Source organism: Tasmannia lanceolata, unplaced genomic scaffold (assembly GCF_043159265.1).
Source record: "Tasmannia lanceolata isolate RefF3 unplaced genomic scaffold, GAP_Taslan_0.1 ptg000013l, whole genome shotgun sequence".
Classification (NCBI taxonomy): Eukaryota; Viridiplantae; Streptophyta; class Magnoliopsida; order Canellales; family Winteraceae; genus Tasmannia; species Tasmannia lanceolata.
This window is the reverse complement of record NW_027518690.1, coordinates 7,633,083-7,653,324: the sequence shown is the minus strand read 5'-3', so window position 1 is coordinate 7,653,324 and position 20,242 is coordinate 7,633,083. Positions and strand designations below refer to the sequence as shown.

General features: G+C 38.0%; 1 protein-coding gene across 8 annotated transcripts in view; it reads right to left on the bottom strand.

Annotated features, from left to right (window-relative positions):
- LOC143889660 (protein MOR1-like) overlaps positions 1-10,022 on the bottom strand; it is a 50,680-nt gene extending 40,658 nt beyond the window's left edge. For 6 of the 8 annotated variants that reach the window (XM_077393941.1, XM_077393947.1, XM_077393945.1 and 3 more), the window contains exons 1-10: positions 9,735-10,021; positions 8,827-8,932; positions 8,238-8,361; positions 6,052-6,131; positions 5,760-5,937; positions 5,562-5,626; positions 5,035-5,117; positions 4,716-4,801; positions 4,495-4,608; positions 3,962-4,081 (exon numbers count right to left, since the gene is read on the bottom strand). In XM_077393941.1, the coding sequence (XP_077250056.1) occupies positions 3,962-4,081; positions 4,495-4,608; positions 4,716-4,801; positions 5,035-5,117; positions 5,562-5,626; positions 5,760-5,937; positions 6,052-6,131; positions 8,238-8,361; positions 8,827-8,932; positions 9,735-9,894 (1,116 nt within the window). In that variant the 5' untranslated portion in view covers positions 9,895-10,021. Of the gene's footprint in view, positions 1-3,961; positions 4,082-4,494; positions 4,609-4,715; positions 4,802-5,034; positions 5,118-5,561; positions 5,627-5,759; positions 5,938-6,051; positions 6,132-8,237; positions 8,362-8,826; positions 8,933-9,734 lie in introns of all 8 variants that reach the window. The other 2 variants (XM_077393942.1, XM_077393948.1) reach the window with 1 other exon arrangement.
- Between the last annotated feature and the right edge of the window lie 10,220 nt (positions 10,023-20,242).

Below are 20,242 nucleotides of genomic sequence, written 5' to 3'. Positions count from 1 at the left end.
ATCTGTATAAAGATTATATTTATAGTTCTACACACAATGTTTAAAAGCTTATGACTTGACTCAGAATTAGGCTGAGCTTTTCAACTAATAAGTTTACAGGATATGTAAACTCATACAAGTCGCAATTGAAACCTTCTAACTGTAAACATTAGAGAGGAAGATACAGACAACACAGATGAGAAGCTCGGTCAGCATCATCTCATCATAAGCGTTCTCCATTGTCTTATTCTTTGTTGCACCAAGTTTTATTTTCCTACAAGCATTATATATATATATAGGGAAATGATAAATGCACCCCTTTTCATCACTAGGGACACCCAGCTGCATTGTACGTGGCAATCAGGTCACTTCATTCCTTCAGTTGTGAAGTACATCAGCCCCTTTGCAGTCATAGATACACTGTAGCTGGGTGTTCCAAGTGATGAAAAGGGGCGCATTTATCATTTCATCTCTCTCTCTCTCTCTCTCTCTCTCTCTCTCTATATATATATATATATATATATATATTATATATATATATATATATATATATATATATATATATATATAGAGAGAGAGAGAGAGAGATCAGATGAGGGAATATTTTGCATGAGCCAATGCATCCCCTTTTTTTTCTGTTTTTTTTTTTAGCCCCATCCACTAGGCTTATCTTTTTTGCATGAGAGAGAGAGGGCAGCTGTTGACGGTAACTTTCTTTCTTTCTTTTTGAATGAGAGCAAATTTGATTAAAATCAAAATCCAGACCCCGCAATGGCGGGAGCCTTGTGCACTGGACCGCCTTAAAAATAGCAAATGTGATTAAAGAAGACCGAGATGGTCAACGTACAAGAGGTTAAAAAGCACAATTTCAAAATACATAATCAAAACATAAATCACAGTGGGAGGGAGTCAAATAATGCTAAAGACTCTCTCGACATCCCTAATCTTGCCAAACTATCGGCCACCTCATTAGCCGAACACCGTACATGTCTAAAGGAAATGACATGGGTCTCGTACAATCACATATCTCGTCAAAGAATCTGTCAAATCTCCAAGGGTGTCCTTGTGGTCCTTTCAACCATTGAATAACATTTGATGAATCTCCTTCAACCACCACATTCTCTTCGCAACTTGATGCACCTCAGCTTCCTTTGCATCCGCCACCCCAATAGGACCCATGAAGGCCCAAATTATGCCCCTTTTGTCATTCCTTAGCACACCACCAAAGCTAGATCCATCAAAATTTAGCTTAAGACAACTTGATAGCGTGGTTCCCATTCTTGTGGGACCTTTTGCTCTTTTTCCACACTCACACAAACTTCTTCCCATCCTTCCCAAAGGTCATAAACGGATACAGATCTAAAGGATGGAAGTGTTTTCACCCATGACACAATTAAATCTATCACCTTCATAAATAAATAAGTGGGACCCCGGGAACGCCCTTAACATCTTGCATTCCTTTCCTTCCATAAGACCCATATAGTGGCCAAAGAGCAATATTCCACAAAACTTTCCTTGTTTTCCTCCAGGGCACCTTAGACCCCCCTTGAATTCACTAAATTAAAGTTTCAGAGAATACCCAGTTCATGCCAAACCTTACAGCAACTTTCTTTTTTAAGTGACTCATTTTTTATACAAGAGCAGAAATGATGGCTGGATAGAGAGATGAACACGGCATTGTTGGGTAAATGGTTGTGGAGATTCGAAGAGGAACATTCTCAATTTTGGGCCAAAGTTATAGAAAGAAAGTACAGGGCTAAGATTGGTCATTGGGAATCTGACAACTTATATAGGAAGGGGCCACGGTTTGGACTTTGGAGAGATATCCTGAAAGTCTCTCATCATTTTAGGCTGGGCACTCGTTTTAGAGTGTACTCAGGGATCGAATCAGTTTTTTGGCATGAGCCTCGATGCTCAATCTCTCCTTCGAAGGTCTTATTCCCGGAGTTGTTTCTTGTGGTAGAGCCTAAGGATATTTTGGTTAGGGATTGCTTCGAAAGAATTGGGGAAAATGTTTTCTGGAAACCGAGGTTTAGAAGAAATTTCTTTGACCGGGAGTAGGAATCTTTGGAAAGGCTTATTGAGTTGTCAGAAGCTTGTTACATCAAATTTTCTGGGGCTAACAAAAGGGTATAGATCTAGGACTCTACTGGGGTTTTTCCTATCAAATCCTTCTACACTCAACTAGTGCCTTCATCTATTTCCTCCGTTGAAGCAGAAGTGTGGAAGATCCAAGCTCCTCCTAGAGTCTGTCCTTTTTGTTGGGCAGTTTGCAGAGGCCGAATTAAGACGATCGACTTCCTATAAGAAAGGGGCATGTGGCTAGTAGATCATTTATCTTTGTGCGTTCAGGATGGAGAATCCATAAATCATTTTTTTCACCACTGCAAAATTGCCAGAGTGGTTTGTGATGCATCTTATCCAGGTTTGGTATATCTCCTGGGTCTTCCCATCCAAGTTTATCGAACTGGTGCTTAGTTGGGCGGGAAGCCGGTGGAAGAAGGTAAGGTGATGTGGGACCTTTGCTTACTAGCAACGATTTGGGTTATTTGGAAAGAAAGGAATGCTAGAATTTTTGAGGGGGTAACTAAATCTCCCTATTTCCTTTATATCAAAATAATTGCCTCAATGATTGCCTGGGCTCGGGCTCTTCCTCTTTTCCAACTCGTTTCGGCATATGACCTTTGGGAGGGGTGTAAGGAGGTGTGCTTCAGTAGGGAAAATCGACCACAGATTAACCAATCCTGGAAGGCTCCCATGGAAGGCATGGTCAAATTAAATTTTGATGGCTCTAGCTTGGGAAACCCCAATCCCGCTGGTATTGGTGGCGTGTTGAGGGATTTTAGTGGAAGTATCATCTGGGCTTTCTTGGGTCCTATTGGATCCTCTTACGGTAGTGAAGTAGAAGTTAGGGCGGCTTATCAAGGAATAAAACTCCGAAATCGAGAGTTATTGAACACTACAATTGCAGAGGGAGACTCTTTGAATGTGATTTGATGACTTAGAGGGACGGTTGTGCCTCCTTGGAGATTTGCGCACCTTTTCGGCGAGATCCAGGATTCAATAGAAGGATCTTCCATCACTTTTAGCCATGTCAGAAGATCTGCTAATAGCAAAGCCGACAGATTAGCGCGGGAAGGGGTTGGAAGATTGGAGCTAGAGATGTTTGAATTTATGCCCCCTTGATTGTTTTTTCTTCTTTCTTTTTGTGGCTTCTTTTTTGTATTGTTATCTCTCCTTGTTCTCTTTTTTGGTGTGGACAATCTCTGTCTTCCCTTTACTTAATGAAATTTTACCATTCAAAAAAAAAAAAAAAAAAGCAGAAATGAGGCTGGAAGCTAATTATATCAAAAGATTACTTTTGATGAATGGGGAAGATGGCCAAAGTTAAGACTATAGTTTATTGATAAAAACAAAAGGTTGCAAGTTAGATAGGTGGGATAGTGGATTAACACATGTTTAGTCATAAATAGGCAGAATTAAAGCAAAGTTAATATCCCCCTAAACTTGATACATTTATCCTTCTTCACTAGCTTTACTGACTCTGACTCGTCCATGTTGACTCAGGATGCCTTGGAATTCAACTCAGCGATGGAGTTGAGAAACAATTGTTGTACAAATCGGAAAAGGAACACTCATTGGAAGCTTCTACAGCATAGAAATGTTTGTTTCCTGTGCTATTTCATTTAATTGTGAACGCCTGAAAATTAAAAAATAAAGTATAAAAATAAAGCAATCTGTTTATGTAAAGGAGCAATAGAAGTTGCCACTATAATGTAAATGGATCATATATCTTGCAATGAAAAAATAATGTTGAAACAATTGTTTGTGAATCAATTACATATCAGTAATGCAAAATCATGCGGCCATGATAGACAGAATCTTTAACAACGTCACAAGCAATACCATAAATACGCTTGAGATATGAAAGAAATAACGATAAGCAAATGTATCTGTGTAAGCTGTGCTAGAATATACTCACAAGTAATACGGGTAACATAGAGCGTGAGCCCCCAGAAAAATGATTTCTTAGACCCCTGGCCAGATTCCCAATTGCTTGGATGGCTTCTACAGAAACTGCTATGTTTACGTCTGTAATAAGCTGAAAGAAGGAAAGATGGACTTATAAAGATCTTACTATAAGTGAATCACTAATCAGCATTAAGTCATTAGCAGCAATGCAACATAGAGATGGGTACATGTCCATATCATACATTGAAATGATGTGCCAGAAGTGGGAACCACCAGAGAGACCCTACATGCTAACATGCATGTACCATTATAACCAATAATGCAAGACACGTCAATATACATATATAGGAAAACGTACCCGACTCCAGATAAAATAGAAAAGCATTAATATACATTAATAATGCTTAGTTAATACGAAACAGCTAGGAAAAGAAGGAAAAATTAAGGCATTGTCCTAATCATGTGTAAAAATGTGCCCAACACATGGCTTCAGCACAGCAATTTCTAGTGTTCTCTGATTAATAGTTTAGAAGAAAGAATGACCTTCTTGAGGGTCCTACAGATTTCCGTGAAATCCCCCGGAGCAATTCTTTTTGTTGAAGAAAGTTTAGTAAGTTCTGCAACAGCATCCCTCCTTTCAGACCATTTAGCAGCTTTCTGGAATGACAACATAAAAAAACTCAAAAAATTAAATATTAAAAAGTGACTTCCTATTTGAGCTTACAAATTTTGCCTAAGATCAACAATAAAAGGAGAACACTGACCACTCCATCCCAAAATCCTGACTTATCCAAAGGAGTCAAAATGTCAACAGGATCAACAAGTTCATACTCATCCATTTCCTGGGGAACTGACAAGTAAGATTCATATTAGCATGCAAATGTGGGCGAGTTCAACAAGTCAAATGCAAGCGCTAATAATACCTAAATAAAATAGATTAGTTAATAAGTGCCATGCCTATCATATCTAAATAAAATAGATTAGTGAATAACTGTGCCCTGGATTATAAGAATAAATCACATCACTTAGCCCAAAATATTAAACCAAACTGATTACAAGCATTAGATAAAGTTAATTACTTACCATCAACTGCAGATTTGCCACAAGGGACAGTGCCCACAACTTCAGACACGGCTTCCTGCTCTGGCTCCTTGTCTTGCTCAGATCTGATAACAAATAAACAGATCATCAATTACATAAATTTTTTACCCAATAAATTGTTTAGGAACCCCAGAAAAAAAAAGAATTTATCTAGGAACCCCGGAAAAAAAAAACAGTTCAATTACATATAAATAAGTAAATAACAAAAAGCCATTTACGAATCCACATTTTATTAACACTCTACCAGATTTCAATTTACACCAAATAGTTTTCATCTACATTACCATTTTATGAGCAATAACAAGATTTTATCAAACGCAATAAATAGTAATTAAATATTCAATTTTTTATTATGAATTAAACCGATAACATGACTTTTCTCCTTTTTTGAATGACAAGTCTTTGTATTTATCTTATTCGGTTTTAATAAAGTTTCCATTTTCAAAGAAAAAACGTACTAGTGTTCCAACGCAACAAGAACATCAAAGCAATAGATTTGAGATATCTACCTTATCTTACGTGTCGGCTTTGCTGTCCCCGTGACATTGACAAGCTCTGCCTCAAGCTCTTTTTTCTTAAAATAGCAGAGGTGAATTGTTAGTTTGGATATACAGTACAAAGAACATGTGAATGAAAAGATTCTTTTTCTTTTTCTTTTTTGAATGGTATGAATTAAAAGATATTAAGCAGATCAACATTATCCTCACCATTGTATCCCGCATTTTTTCAAATAAGATGGATTTTACTGGTTCTTTCCCAATCCAGCGGCAAAGCTCAAGCGTCAGACCTTTCGAAGATGCACGAACATTCTGGTCTTGGTGGTCGAAAAGTTCAGGGAGCATTCTCAAAATTTTTTTAGGGGGTACAACCTTTGCCCCAAAATCACTTAATATGAGAGGCAGAAAACAAACATGGCAACATTTAAAAGTAGTTCAGAAAATAATCAAAAAGGAAGTAATAATCAAGCCTCCATCAGTGCAGTAGTCCCAAAATACAAACCTGAGGGCTTGAAACATGACATCAATAGCTGGCACAACTGCTTTTGCAACTTTGTTCTTGATAGCTTTCTCCATAGCTTCCTGCAAGCCCAACATGGATTGAGTATTTTCTTAATGTAATGCAATGCCTGCATGAGAAATTAATTGCATATTCATACAAATGAAATTCATCACATTCATAACATGTGATACACTTTAACTCATATAGTTTTGTACGGGCACTTCTGAAGTAATCTTCAAAATAATACTAAAAATCGGTATTTCATCCATCAAAATAATGAGGTTTCACCAGACAGTATAAACCTGACAACCGCTGAAATTAAGTGTAGCAACCTTATAATTCTTCACATAAATAGGAACTGGAGATTCAACAGTTTTTACTTTTCAAAATGTCAACTCCAAGTTTTATTTACTGAGGAGAAGCTCTATGCCTCTAATGTAACCTAGAGCAAAGAAAGACTCCATTGAACAAGACAGGAAAAAAAGTTTTCTTTTTTTTTTATTGATAAGCTGGGGTTAGGCAGACCCCCACCAGAATACAAAGAAAAAATAAAGAAGAACAAGAAAACTACAGTCTTGGATACAATGCAGCCTCTCTATCCAAATTCAAACATAGAGAAGAGACTGAGAACATAACATGGAAAGGATACAATGCAGCCTCAGCTACCGCATTCGCCTCTCTCCAGTATGAGAGATTCTCCATTTACTGAATGATTTAAGAGTGTCAAGGATATCAGTAATGATTTTCATTTTCCTCCATGGTTGCTTTGAATTTCCACTGATGATATCAACCGTGAATTTAGAGTCAGACTCTATCCATAGATTTTCAATTTTCAGGTTTGCTGCTTGGATAATGCCTCTGTGAATTGCCATGATATCCAGCTCATAGATTTCTTCCATGTCGCAGTTGACAGAAAAAAAGTTGTTAAAAGATTGGTGCAAACCTAGGGCAAGGTCCTAGGTTTGTACACTGCCTAGGACAAGAGGGTGACAATATATGACTTAGTCTTTGGGTTTGTACACTGCTCAAAATAAAGTAATCCGACAACGTTTGGATTTCCACTATTGCAACACCTTTGAAAAAGTTAACCGAAGATGCCCAAACTGTCACCAAATTTAAGATGAGATGACCTCTTGAAGAATTTTTACTCTACTTTTTTCATTTGAAAACTTGACTAGTCTGCACTTTCAATATTGTCAGTATGAAGGCCATTAGGCCCAGTTTCCATAAAACTCTTCCCCTCAACAGTAAGGGAGCAAAGACCCAATTTTCCACCTCAACCCCAAGGAATCCTCACAAGGTAAACTTAGAAGAACAAACTTATTCTCAAACATATACATGCATTGCGCCAATGGCCCTTGCAATACCCACTTAGCCCAATTAGGCAATATGAAGAATGCACATTTGCTAATGCTAGATCTCCTTATAAAGCAACAATAGATACAATGCAAATTTTGTCAGCAAAGGGCTACAAGAACAGACGGCTTCTCAACCCATATACCACAGTTTTGAAGCAGAGTTCGCAGCCAAATCGATTTCAGTAGGAAAACACCTTCAAAAAGGTTGAAGGATTATCTACACAGCATTATGGCATCATGTCAATGAACATACATGTGTGCTTGTGAAAAGCTGCAACTAGAACAATGACATTCTTGTAGACTGATACTATGCTACTAGCTACCCAGAGAATCAAAGTAGAAATTCTGGGTTCCGAGAACTGTGGAAAACAGCTGTACTTCTAGACCATGCCAATGTCGGATGACTATGGAGCGACACCTAGAGATAAATCTGGGTAAGTATTGAACTTTTAAATCATGTTTTCCATCTTTCAATAGAGGCAAACACAATCATTGAAGGATGGTCAAAGGCAAAGAATCAACTAAGCCTGCATCTGCCTGCATGCAATTCAAAACACTAATTGAAGGACAATAAGCCACACAGATCCCCTAAGCAAGTGCACCAACTCAAAAGGCAGTCATAAGCTACCTCCTAACATGATTTAGTTTAAGTGATATATGAATGGCACATACCAAATTTCTGACACGATGCATACTAATCTAACAATGTGAGGTGAACTAAATGAGCACAATTCAGACCTCGAACAGACAGAATCAGAACATAAGGAGGGGAAGTTATGTTGGAGAAAATTAAGGAAGAAATGATTCAATTCAAAATGAGACACTCACCAAGAACACATCTGTCGCCTCCAATTCCACCCAGAGAAGAAATGCGGCCTGAGCCTTCTCCACGGTCTTGGGGCGACCAGTGAGGCATTTGGCGACAATCGCATCGCATACTTCTTTCGCATACCTGAACATATGAGCATCCAAACACACATAGAAAGACAGAGACCAAACATTGTCAGCCAACAAATGCTGAAGAACACAAACTGAGAAACAACCAATTACACCAAATGCTTAAGCTGTTAGAGTTGGTGTTATTTAATCATCTATACTTCAACAGTCCCCCTCACATGTGGCCCCTCTTTTTTTTGGATTAGCATACACATAGCACATGTGGCACCTCTTTTGGGTTGGCCGAAAATGAGGATTTTTAATATCAAGGAGATGTTGGGTTTTGAACCCAGGACCCACCGTGAGGCAATTGCTCTAATGCCATGTGAGACGACAAAAAAAACTCCAAAAGCTTAAGCTGTTAGAGTTGGTGTTATTTAGTCATTTATACTTCAACACAAACAAAATGCATGCTACCTAGACGCAGAAAAAGAACTAATCAGAGATCCTAAAGACACCATACATTTAAACAAATTTTTACCTTCCAGCATCGGAATCCGCAGCTCGTAAGAACGATATTAAGGCATCAAGAGCTTTCTCTTGGACAGGCGCATTTGAATCAGCAACTGTTTTCTTGAAAATGTGACCTAAACAAAATAAACAAAACACAGATCAAACAATTAGGTCTTGTTTGGATTGCAGGAATTTCCTGGAAAAGTTTGGAAAGAAAAAATATTTCAAATTTTTTTAATTTTTCACACACATGCACAAAAACAAAACAAAAAAAAATGACTTGAACCAACCCTATTCAATTTTCACATAGAGGGACGTCCGGTTTATGATGATATCCCTCTAAATTAACCATAATCATATCATTTCCCTCTAAAATGTAGAAAGAATAAATTTCCCTAAGGCTCTGTTTCTTTAGACGTGAAAATGGACGTAAAATTTGTTTAACATACAGCAAATTTTACGTCCATTTTCACATTGAAAGAATAGGAGCCTAAGAAGAAGAAGAAAATGTCAGAAATGTTTTTCTTACAATCCAAGACCCTGTTTGGATAGAAGGAATTTTTCTGGAAAAGTATGGAAAGGAAAAAAATATTTCTAAAAGTTCCTACTTATTTTTACACCCTAAAAATGATAACTTGAACCAACCCTAAACAATTTTTACTTAGAGGGACATTCAATTTATGATAATAGTCCTCTAAAGTAACCACAAACATATCAATTCCTTAAAAATTTTGGGAAGAAAAAAATAACTTTCTATCGGAAATGTTTTTCTTGCAATCCAAACAGTGCATTAGGGTTTTCAATCGATCTATCCATCTCTAATAAAAGATTAGATTCCAGCAAAAAAATCAATGTGCATGGAGGGAGAATCAATAGATCCTAAAACGGAAATCAAATCTTGCCCTAGGATTGAAAAAAAAAATTGAGGATTGTTACCAAAATCTCTGAGTCTCGGATCCTTAGGATCCGAGATCGAATCGAAGAGCAAAGCGAGATCTAAGTTCGCATCGTTACGGATTTTCCAATTCTTGTGAAGGAGACGATCTTCCCATGGAAGTTTTTTCGCTTCTTTGAGTAATTTCTCGTCCTCAGACATTTTTTTTGCAGACTTTTTTTTTTCTCTTCGAGTCAGGAAGAAGAAAAGAGGGGAAAAAAAGGGCGAAAAAAGGAGAGAGAGAGAGAGAGCGGGGTTAGAGAGGAGATGCTCCTCTTTGTTTTTACTCGAAAAGGAGGGGCGAACAAATGAAATATGAAATGACAAAAAATTTCTCTCTCCGGAGTTTTGGATTGCACGCTACATACACAGAAGAGGTAATTATTTTTTCGCCCCTGCTGTAGGATAAATCGCACCCGTTTAAGTCTGGCCACAATTCGCTTTTCAGGGGGTGCGTATTATCTTACAGAGGGTGCGAATTTATAATGCTCCTTCTTCTTATAGAAGAGATTTTTACCCCGCTTTGTTTTCAAAATGAAATAATTAAATGAGTTAGGGGATTGTGGCCTCCCTTTGATAATGACACTCTCTTTTTCTTACTTCGGCTCCATTTCGGGGGCAACAAATGTCGCTCCACGGCTCGAAGGTGGGGATAGAACCTATCATGTTTTAGGGGACTGAAATGACCAAAATACCCCCATTTCAGGAAACTCGGTTTTGTCAAAAAATCTTAAAAACGCACTTTAGAAGAAGTAAAATCCATAAATCAACAGAGAGAAATGATATATTCGCACACTTTTCTTCCCTGGACCTCCCCTTGAAGTGTAAAATGAGCAGTCATAAATAGGCTAGAGGGGGTGGCCTGGGAAGAAAATAGGGGGAATATCCCATCTACAAAATGTATGATGGCAAAAAAGTAAGGGGACATTTTTATTGGGGAAAAAATTATAAGGTCTTGTAGGATTGCAATTTTCTTAGAAATTAGGGAATATTTTTAATTTTGGAGAAAAATCCATGAAAAGTGAGATAACCAATTACTTGAAATTCAATTCCCATATAAAAAGGTTTCCCAAGATAAATAACTTCATATCCGAATAGCCGTGAAGGCCTCATGAAGAGTATTTCTATCATTTTCCCAAAAAAAAAAATTATTTGCAAGACCGGATCCTATTTTTTGATAAATCGTTGAACAAGGGCTGAAATGGTTCGAATCCCGACTTACGTGCTACACGTGGTGAATGGGTCGTTGTGTGTATCCGTAGGGACTAGTCCTACAAGTCCCAAAAAAAAAAAAAAAAAAAGAGGGCTGAAATGGTGCTTTGGATGCAATGTGACAATGAGCTAGAGGCTAGTCGGGGCTGAATATTGCTTTCTAGAGAATGACAAAAATACCCCTGAAGAAATAATATTACTTTCAAAAATAATATTGGCATGATCATTCTGCAAATACAAAATAAACAGAGTTTCTAAATACAAGGGCATTTTTGACATTATATAAAATTATAGGGCATACTCATAATTTAAGTTTATAATATGATGATATAATATAGATACTTCATGTGTACTTCCTTAAAAAAAGCCGTGTTTCCCAAGAATTTGTAGGCATCAGCCAAGCATTTAGAGCCTCTTTGCATGCCTCCAGAATCAGCCATTATTTGAAAATAATATTATTTTAAGCCAATCTTATAAGTATGTCTCACATTTCAAACTAAGCTCTACCTTTTTCGAACCTCATAATTTTGAAATTCAAATTTGAGGGCTGCTAGAAGAATTACTCGTATAAAATAAAGATGAAATCCTATGTTGTGACACAATCCAACTGACCAAATGTTTAGTCAATTTCACTTTCGTCTTTATTTTCCAAACCAAACCCCATTTTGGAAGTGTTTTCCTTCAGATTTTAAAATAGTTTGAACGGAAATTAGTGCCCTCAAATGAGCTAGTTTTCAAGCCAGTATGGCATGCTCTGTGCAAGTAAAAACAACATGTAGATAGATATCAAACCCTATTGTTGGTGGATCACGATTGAAAAAACCCATATAAATTGCCCATTCTTACTCATTGCAACGTTGGATATTAAATGAATGGTTAGTGATAAAAAGAGAAAGATTACACATATAGTCACTTTTACGATCAAAGAGGCAATTTTCGCCCGAGAAGTAGGACATAGGACGGCATGATGTGAAATCAGGAGCGTTGATCTTGCGTAACGTTGTCGGTAACCAACAACATCGTCTTGGTCCCATCACATCCCATGTGTACGCAACGGACTAGATGCTGCTCAAATCTGTCCAGGTGATCGAACGATCCTGATTGCACCGGGTCCGCCCTCTACCTAGTTCTAACAGCGGGGAGGAAGAGCTCACCTCGACATGTGACTTGCGCCCACAGACAAAGGTTTAAGAACTGCCCGAAGTTGGAACTCCAGGAGAACCCTACAACATCCAAGTCATGCGAAGGCACCATAATGAGGACTAAATACACAACGGGTTCCATTTAGGATGTGCACACCTAGGGAGTGTATGAATTACCCTTACAGGGGCTAATAGAGGAGCTATGTAGCTGGAGGGTCTCGAGCCCAGGAGCCTGGGCCAAAAGCCCCGGATGTGGAGTGAAAGGTTCCCTTTTATAAGCAGAGTTCCGTGATTCTGTTCGCTATGTGACGCTGTGATAATCGTTAAAGACGCGAACCATATGTATACTAATCTCGGGAGTGATGTGACAAGACATTCACTTTGTGTGGCCTTAGGTGGTGACGTTTCGTGGTTGGCAGTTGCCGGATCTTGTTCGGTTGAGGTCAGAGTTCTTACTATTACTAGATGATGGCTGTGTTGAATAGTGACAAGATGTGATGTGGTCACCTAGGGAAACAACGGTGATTTTCGAGGTGATGGTGATGGTGATGGTGCTGGTAAAATCCATATCTTAAGGAGCCCAAATATTACGATTCTTAAGACCGTTGGAAAAATCCATATCTTAAGAAGCCCGAATATTATGATTCTTAAGATTGTTGGATAAAATTGACGGATCAGATTTCTACAAATCTTATAAACAAATAATGAAGAAATTATATATGGCTTAGTCGAACCCAAAAACATAAGTCAAAACAAGTTTTTCAAATCTAAAAGAGGTTACTTGAACCGAAAACATGTCACTCGACCTAAAAACAGTGCAACTCGAAGCCAAAAAATTCATGTACTGTAAATCAAACCATAATTGAAATAAAACATGGAAAAACATATTGCACTTATCTCTTTTGATGAAAACCATTTGGAAAAATCAGATTTAAAGAGAGAAGGTTGAGTCGTGCCACTGGTCACTCTCCTTAAGAATCGTATTCGTCCCCTACTGGTGCAATCAGGATCCGCGAACCGACGCTCCAAGATAAAACAGCCAAATATGGCTCCAGTCCACGTGCACTCGCTCACTGGTCCACGTGCACTCGCTGACTGGTCCACCCAGGACCACCTAAGAATTGTGCTCAGACACGGAAGGAAGGAGATGAAGCAAAACCATAAAACATAACCCTTTTTCTGTGTAAATCTCTTTCTTTTTATTTTGGCAAAAGCCACCCCAAATGTAGACCCAAAATCTCTTAGCCTTACCCAAACCGTATTCTCTTCTCTTTTATATAGACCACAAAGTGTCTGTTGGAAAAAGCTACCAATATTGGGTATTAATGTTGAGAAAAGCCACCATTAAAGCCATAAAATGTTTCTCTCCCAACATTCACATTTGTGACTGTTGGAGATGAAACGGTTTTTCAACTTTAAATGGGTGTTATTATCATAACTGTTTGGGGTGTCATTATAAAAAAACGTTTAGCAATTAATGGGGTAAAATGAAAACCGTTTTGGGCAATAAAAAGGTCTTTTTCATTTAAACCCAAAAAAGCACTCAAAAGTCATTAGCTTTTGAAATAAGAGGGAAACCAAATTTTGAATCATTCCCTCTAAATTTTAAAGACAAGGCAAAAGTACGTTTGACTTTTCAAATTATTTAAAATTTCCAACAGATGATGTCATTGACAAGCAAGCCTTCCAAGAGAATGGGCCCTACGGGGTCTGCCCAAACGGAGGCTTTAGGCGTCGAGGGGTCTTGGCTTTAGTTGGCCACCCTACTGTGGCAGGCGACCAGCACTCTAGGTGGTCGAGTCGTTAGACTTTCTAGAGTGGGTCGACACATGGCGCCGTCCTGAGTGGGAAGCCTAATTGGAAGACGATGCTTATCGGGCGAAGTCATTACAACTACTGTTGTTGTCGCAAAGTGCGAACAAGTGAGCCTTGAATTATTCAATAGAATGTACTAACAAATGTCAAATGAAACTTTCACATCAGAGAGGCCGCATTGCTCCCTTTCAATAATGGCTAAACAAATTTCCCTTCAACTTGCTTATAATATATTTTTTATAATCAACTATTATGCCATGACACAGCTTAAATTCTTCAATAGAATGTACTAACTTTTGATGTGACAGAGGATTTGATTCAAGGCCTTCAGGCAATTAATGCAATATTTTTTCTACCATATTCATAATAGAAAATATTATATTGCTTTTATAGTGTGATGTGACCAGTGTTTTATCATGTTGTTCTATTGTAATATCATAAGTAATGTTATTCAAGCCATCAATGCCAAAATACACTTACACGAACAAACACACGTGTCGTTTTGCTTATCAAAATAATTTTCATTCTAAAAAATCATATAAAATAATTAAAAATAATGTTAACATTTGATATAAATAAAGTAAATGAGATGCTTCTTCTTAACCACGATTTTTATTTTTTTTCTAAATTCGTAGCATTACTTTATACAATTTCACAATATTTCACAGAGACTGTTGTAAAGATGTTGAAATATACCATCATTAAAAGTCTTTCCTTGAATTGGAATATTTTAAGAATTCAAAACTCCAATGGCGATCTCCAATCCATGCAAATATTCTAATGCTAAACTAATTCCACAATAAACCTTTTCAATTGATTCATCTTGAAGTTGGAGAGAACCTGCCCTACCACTACGTTTCTCCTCTTGTTCTCTTTGTCCAGTTTTTAAAAATGCAATCTACTCGGTCCCTCTCCATTGCTTTATCTTTTTTTCCTTTTTAACATATTTTAAGGCTCCATTCATTGGTTTTCCATAGATAGGAAAATAAAAGAATCCGGTGTGGTAAAATGAAAAAGAAAGGAAAAAAAATATAATGAAAAACTTGTGAGATGGATGTTCAGTTGCCAAGCAACCGTATAGAAACTAAACATAAAATATAAAATGTTGTATTCAGTTGCATAGAAACTCAACAAAATTTTTACTAATTTGATTCCAACCATCATCTGGAACCAAATGTAGCAGTTCATGCATGTATTATGGGGCACGCATAAAATATATACCACGAATGTTTTCAAAATAAGTAGGCATAGTGTGTGTGTGTGTGTGTGTGTGTGTGTGTGTGTGTGTGTGTGTGTGTGTGTGTGTGTGTTTTAAAGTCTAAAGTTAAAATTAGGAAAACCACAACTACAAAAATAAGAAAAATTACTGCGACGGTCTCTAATGAGATGTAGGCTCCGGTCAACAAATGATATTTTATTTGATTTTTATAATATGTTAAGCACGTAGTATTAAACAAAGTAATAGATTTTGGCATACATACATATATAATATACTGACAGAGGATGTATAGCATAGGAAAGTATGAGTGCATAAATAATACCAAAAGGTAAGTAGATGGCCAAACTTTTTCCATCATTTATAAGACTTTTATGGACCTGCATAGAACATGTTTTGTTTTTTTGTAAAACCAGAGTGTATAGATTGTTTGATTATAGTGAAGAGCAATCCAGATCGGTTCATACATGGTTAGTGATCAATAAGGTTTGAGCCGGGAACACCTTTGCCACTTGTGTTTACATTGGAAGTAGTATGGTAATGGGTTAGTAAAATGTGTGGGCCTGTTGTAAGCCCAATAAGGTTAGTGGGCTTATTGGAGAAATAAGAGTCCATACTGGGTGGACTCTAGGGTTTCCTTTGTGTTATTATAAATACTAGATTGGTCTCCACTCTCACATACAAGGTTGTTATTTCTCCCCATCGGAATACACATAAGGAAGTGGAGAGTAGAAGGCCACCCAAGATTGTTCCTTGCCTTGCAAGAGGATCAGATCTTGAAATCATCTTTTCCAAAACATCAAAAGCCATGAATAGAGGTATTTACGTTCTATCTCTTCATGTGTTTAATCTTGCTCAATCACATGCTTATGATTTGACCATACTATTTTAGTATTTACATGTGGTATCAAAGCCTAGGTGCTCAAATCACAGGCTATGCTATTCTATGATTTTTCTCAAAATTTATGAGATGAAAAATCAATTTTTTCTTTGATTTTTAATTTTTGATCTTTGTTTCTTTCGATCTTGCCTTGTAAACCTGGTAAACCGATTAAAGTTGTTATTTGGAATTAAAAAATATGGAATCGACTATTAATGGTGTTTTTAGATTAAAAGGAGTTGAACCACAGAACACCCTTATCAATAAGTTATGATTAAATTATGATAACCCTTTGTGATACACAAACCCTCATTTGCCCAGGTGAATTAAAACCCACAAAACAAAATCCAAGATCTTCAATATGTTATGGTGATTTCCTACTTCTAGATTATTCTAATATTTTCATGACAAATATCATAAAGGAAATTAGAATGACTCCAACTCAAAATATAGAAAAAAATCGCTCTCCAAAATCCTTTGTGGAGATGATCAGATATGGATTTGAATCTTGGTTGGGAATTTGGGGGTTTTCGGCCGGGTTTTTGTAAGGTTCCTAGGTTTGGATTTACTGTCGTTTGTTCTCGGATAGGAATCCGGCAGCCGTCACCCATGGATTGCAATGATGGACGGTGGTGTGGTCATGGGTATTGACTTGAAATCTTAATGATAAACCCTTTTTCTCCAAAAAACAGATTGTTTCTATTTTTTGGGCATGACAAACACTTTAGAATAGGAAAGTGTTCATAGAAGTAAACAAAATATAATAATTTTTGCCAATTTTGGGTTAGATTTTCTCATCCCACTGGAGATTTGTGCTTATGGGTATGTCGAAACTTAGAGTTTTGTCTTGTGTAGATGTTTTATAAGGAAGATGATCTTTTTGTAATAATAGGATCTTTTGGCTTTGTCAAATTATTAAGAAAACACAATCTGTACTTTTGTTTTTACCACCACCCCTTTCTGGTTGAAGAGTTGAAATTACGTGGAAAATTTGGTGTAAACAAAGTTGCTTAATCTTTTGGAGAAGTTGCTTTTCCAAAACCTATTATTTTACCTACAAAACAAGAAAAGGGATAGTTACTTTTCCAAGAGTGTACATGTATACCATGCATGGTTTTAAATTTCGTATGAAATTTCGAATTTCGGTTGGGACCAAAACCAAAGAGATGTTGCAAAATCTTAAAAAAAGGAGATAGGAAATGGAAGAAAAAAAAAGGAACAAAAGCCCTAAAATGCCTCTAGATCGATAAGGTCTCCTTCTTCCCCTCCAGCGGTGATGACAACTTCTTCAAGTTTGACCATCGAGTTGACCATATGGAGAGAGAGGGAGAGAGGAGAAGGGGGGGGATCACGAATACCACTTCCTTCCAACGGTATCAAAAGTGGCCCTTTTTCCGCCCTCTTTTTCGTCCATTGACTATGATTGGCCTGAGAATATCGAACTAAACGCCATAATCGGCGGAAACATAGTCAAATCTGATTCTGATTGATTCCAGAAATCCAAACACGCCCTAAGGGTATGTTTGGATTGCCATAATGAATCAAAATATTCAACACATTGCATTCCCATTTCATTCCCCTGTAAATGGAAAATATCAATTATAATTAGTGCTTGGTTGAACACTGTGGCAAACCATAACAATTTTAGAAAGTAAAGGAAAAGACTTGACCATTAACCCGTTGAGCTTTACCAGCAAGCCTGCAATCCTAGGACTTACAAAAATGATCAGGGAGCTCTAGTAGTCGCTAAACCCACTGAAAAGCCATGGACCAAGAACCTCTCCTATAGCGCCCTGTTTGCAAATTGACAAAGCCAAGGACTCTTCACATATGAACTACATCTTCCTTTAGAGATGAAAAGGCAACATTGAAAACAAATTGGTTGAGGAGGAGATCCATGAGGTAGAGAAGAAATGGGCCAACTGCTTAGTTGGATATTTCCTCGGAAAGAGGCCCTACTTCGTTGCGCTCAAAGACCATCTCTCCAAGAAGTGGAAGTTAAAAGGGGAGTTACAACTATATACTCTATCAAATGGTTTCTTTCCATTTGAGTTTACAAACCATGATGACTGCACTCAAACGTTAGAAGCAAATCTCAACTATGGACGACGAACATCCAACCTTCGTAAATGGTACCCTGGCATGCCACCGGAAAAGCTCTGTTTCACCTCCATTCCCATCTGGAATCGGCTTCCAGGCCTCCCCTCGGAGTAATGGACAACATATGCTTAAGTAAATTTGTGAGTAGAGTTGGAAAACCACTCTACATGGACAAGCACACCACATAAGCAAGCAGATTAAGGTATGCTTAGACCTGTGTTGAAACAGAGGCTCGGGCTGTTCTCCTTGACTTCATTGATATAGCCACTCCTCGAGGGTCCACAGGACAAATGATTGAATATGATCGGAGGCCTACTTCATTCATTGTATGTAAAGAGTTCAGTCACAGTACAAAGACCTGTCACCAAATCAACAACTCCTGGTTCCATGAAAAGAAGGAAAAATTGGAATGGAAACCAGCGGGGCAGAAAAAGAAGAACAAAGAGGAAGTCAGAGCAGACCCACGAATCATGAGTGAGAATTCGACGCCAGAAAAAAATTGTAATGGAAGAGCCCAAAGCACAACCCAATTGGGAAAATGTTGCTAAAGCTAAATCGAAATCCCCGAAAAGTCCCCCTTCTCGCAAATCTCAACCAATTCAAAGGCCTGTCACCCAGATTATCCAACTCTAGAACAACTATTCTATCATTGACCAGATGGAGGAAGATGCAGATGGAGAAGATACCTTGGGCATAGTTACAACTCCTTCCCACCAAATCACATATCCTCCTAACTCTGGTAATGAAATGGATAGGGAATGGGAGGCAAAGCTAAACCAGCAAAGGTCTCAAAAGCCCATGCAAAAGCACAACTTATAAAGCTGCCGAAAGAGAAAGGCTTGGGTCTAAAACAAAGTACTCCTCCAAAAGCCGCGGAGGGAAGAGCCGGAGAATAAGGAAGTTTAGCCAGAAGATGATAGACCTTCTGAATCACAGTAAACGTGGCTTGACCTGAATACGGGGTCCGGCTCTGGGATGACGTACCTCCTAAGCTCTACCAATCGCTCAAATCGAGCTCGTGCATGTTTTTTCTATTGCTTGCTCTGAGTTTGTCTTCAAGGATATCATAACCCTTGTTGTTCGTCCCTCTTCCTTAGACATTGTTCTAAAGACTGGGTAGTGGTCGTATTCTTCTTGCTATTGTATCATCTTTCTTTATTTATTATAGTCCGCCCTAACCCTAGCTTACCCATAAAAAATAATTTTTTACTGAATTGTTTTGATTAAAATTTTAATTTTAATTTTAAAATTTTCCAATCGGAATAGGATACCGATTCCGATTCCTGCTATCCAAACTCAGCATACATTCATCCATCTTACCACATCCATACGATCGAAGGAAAATCCAACAAGAGAAAAGTACGGAATGCGGGCTCATGTTTCGAGGAATTATGGATTTTGGGCACCTTTTAAAATAAGAATGAAACAGGGGCCATTCTTCAAAATCGGGTGGGAAAAAACCCTGATACCCTTCCGACATCAACAAAAATCTCCTTTTTTCATTACTGCCTATTAAATTGGCGCGCTTCACAAGGCTTCTTCTGGCTCGTGTAAATGTGTATTTGAACAGACAGAACCTTGGGTTCGTTTCTATCTTGGCCGTCAGAAATAACTAGGGATGGATGGATGCTTGACACGTGTTGAAAATTTTGGTGAAACGCTGGCGCCTTTATACACAGCCGGTTTGGTTTGGATTTGAAATCTTTCTTTGAACCCAGAGTTCCTTGGGTTCTTTTAAATCTTGGCCGTCACCAATATGCATCAACGGTTGGATCTACGACACGTGGACATAAATATGGAACGGTGGCTATCTTCTAATAATACATCCTCTCTGTATGAGATTTCGCCGGCATACCCATTATTTTCGCCGGCGTACCCATTATTTCCGCTTACACCATATTTCCAGCGGCGTACTCGATACGTTTGGAACACATGTTTGATCCCAGGAAATCCGGCAGCGTACTCGATATTCCGGCGGCGTACTCCATAATCCGGCGGCGTACTCAATACGTTTTGAACACATGTTTGAACCCAGAAAATCTGGCGGCGTACTCTATATTCCAGGGTGTACTCTAAAATCTGGCGGCGTACTTGATATCTTAAAACGGTGGGTGTTCTTTGAATCCGGCGGTGTACTCTAGAATC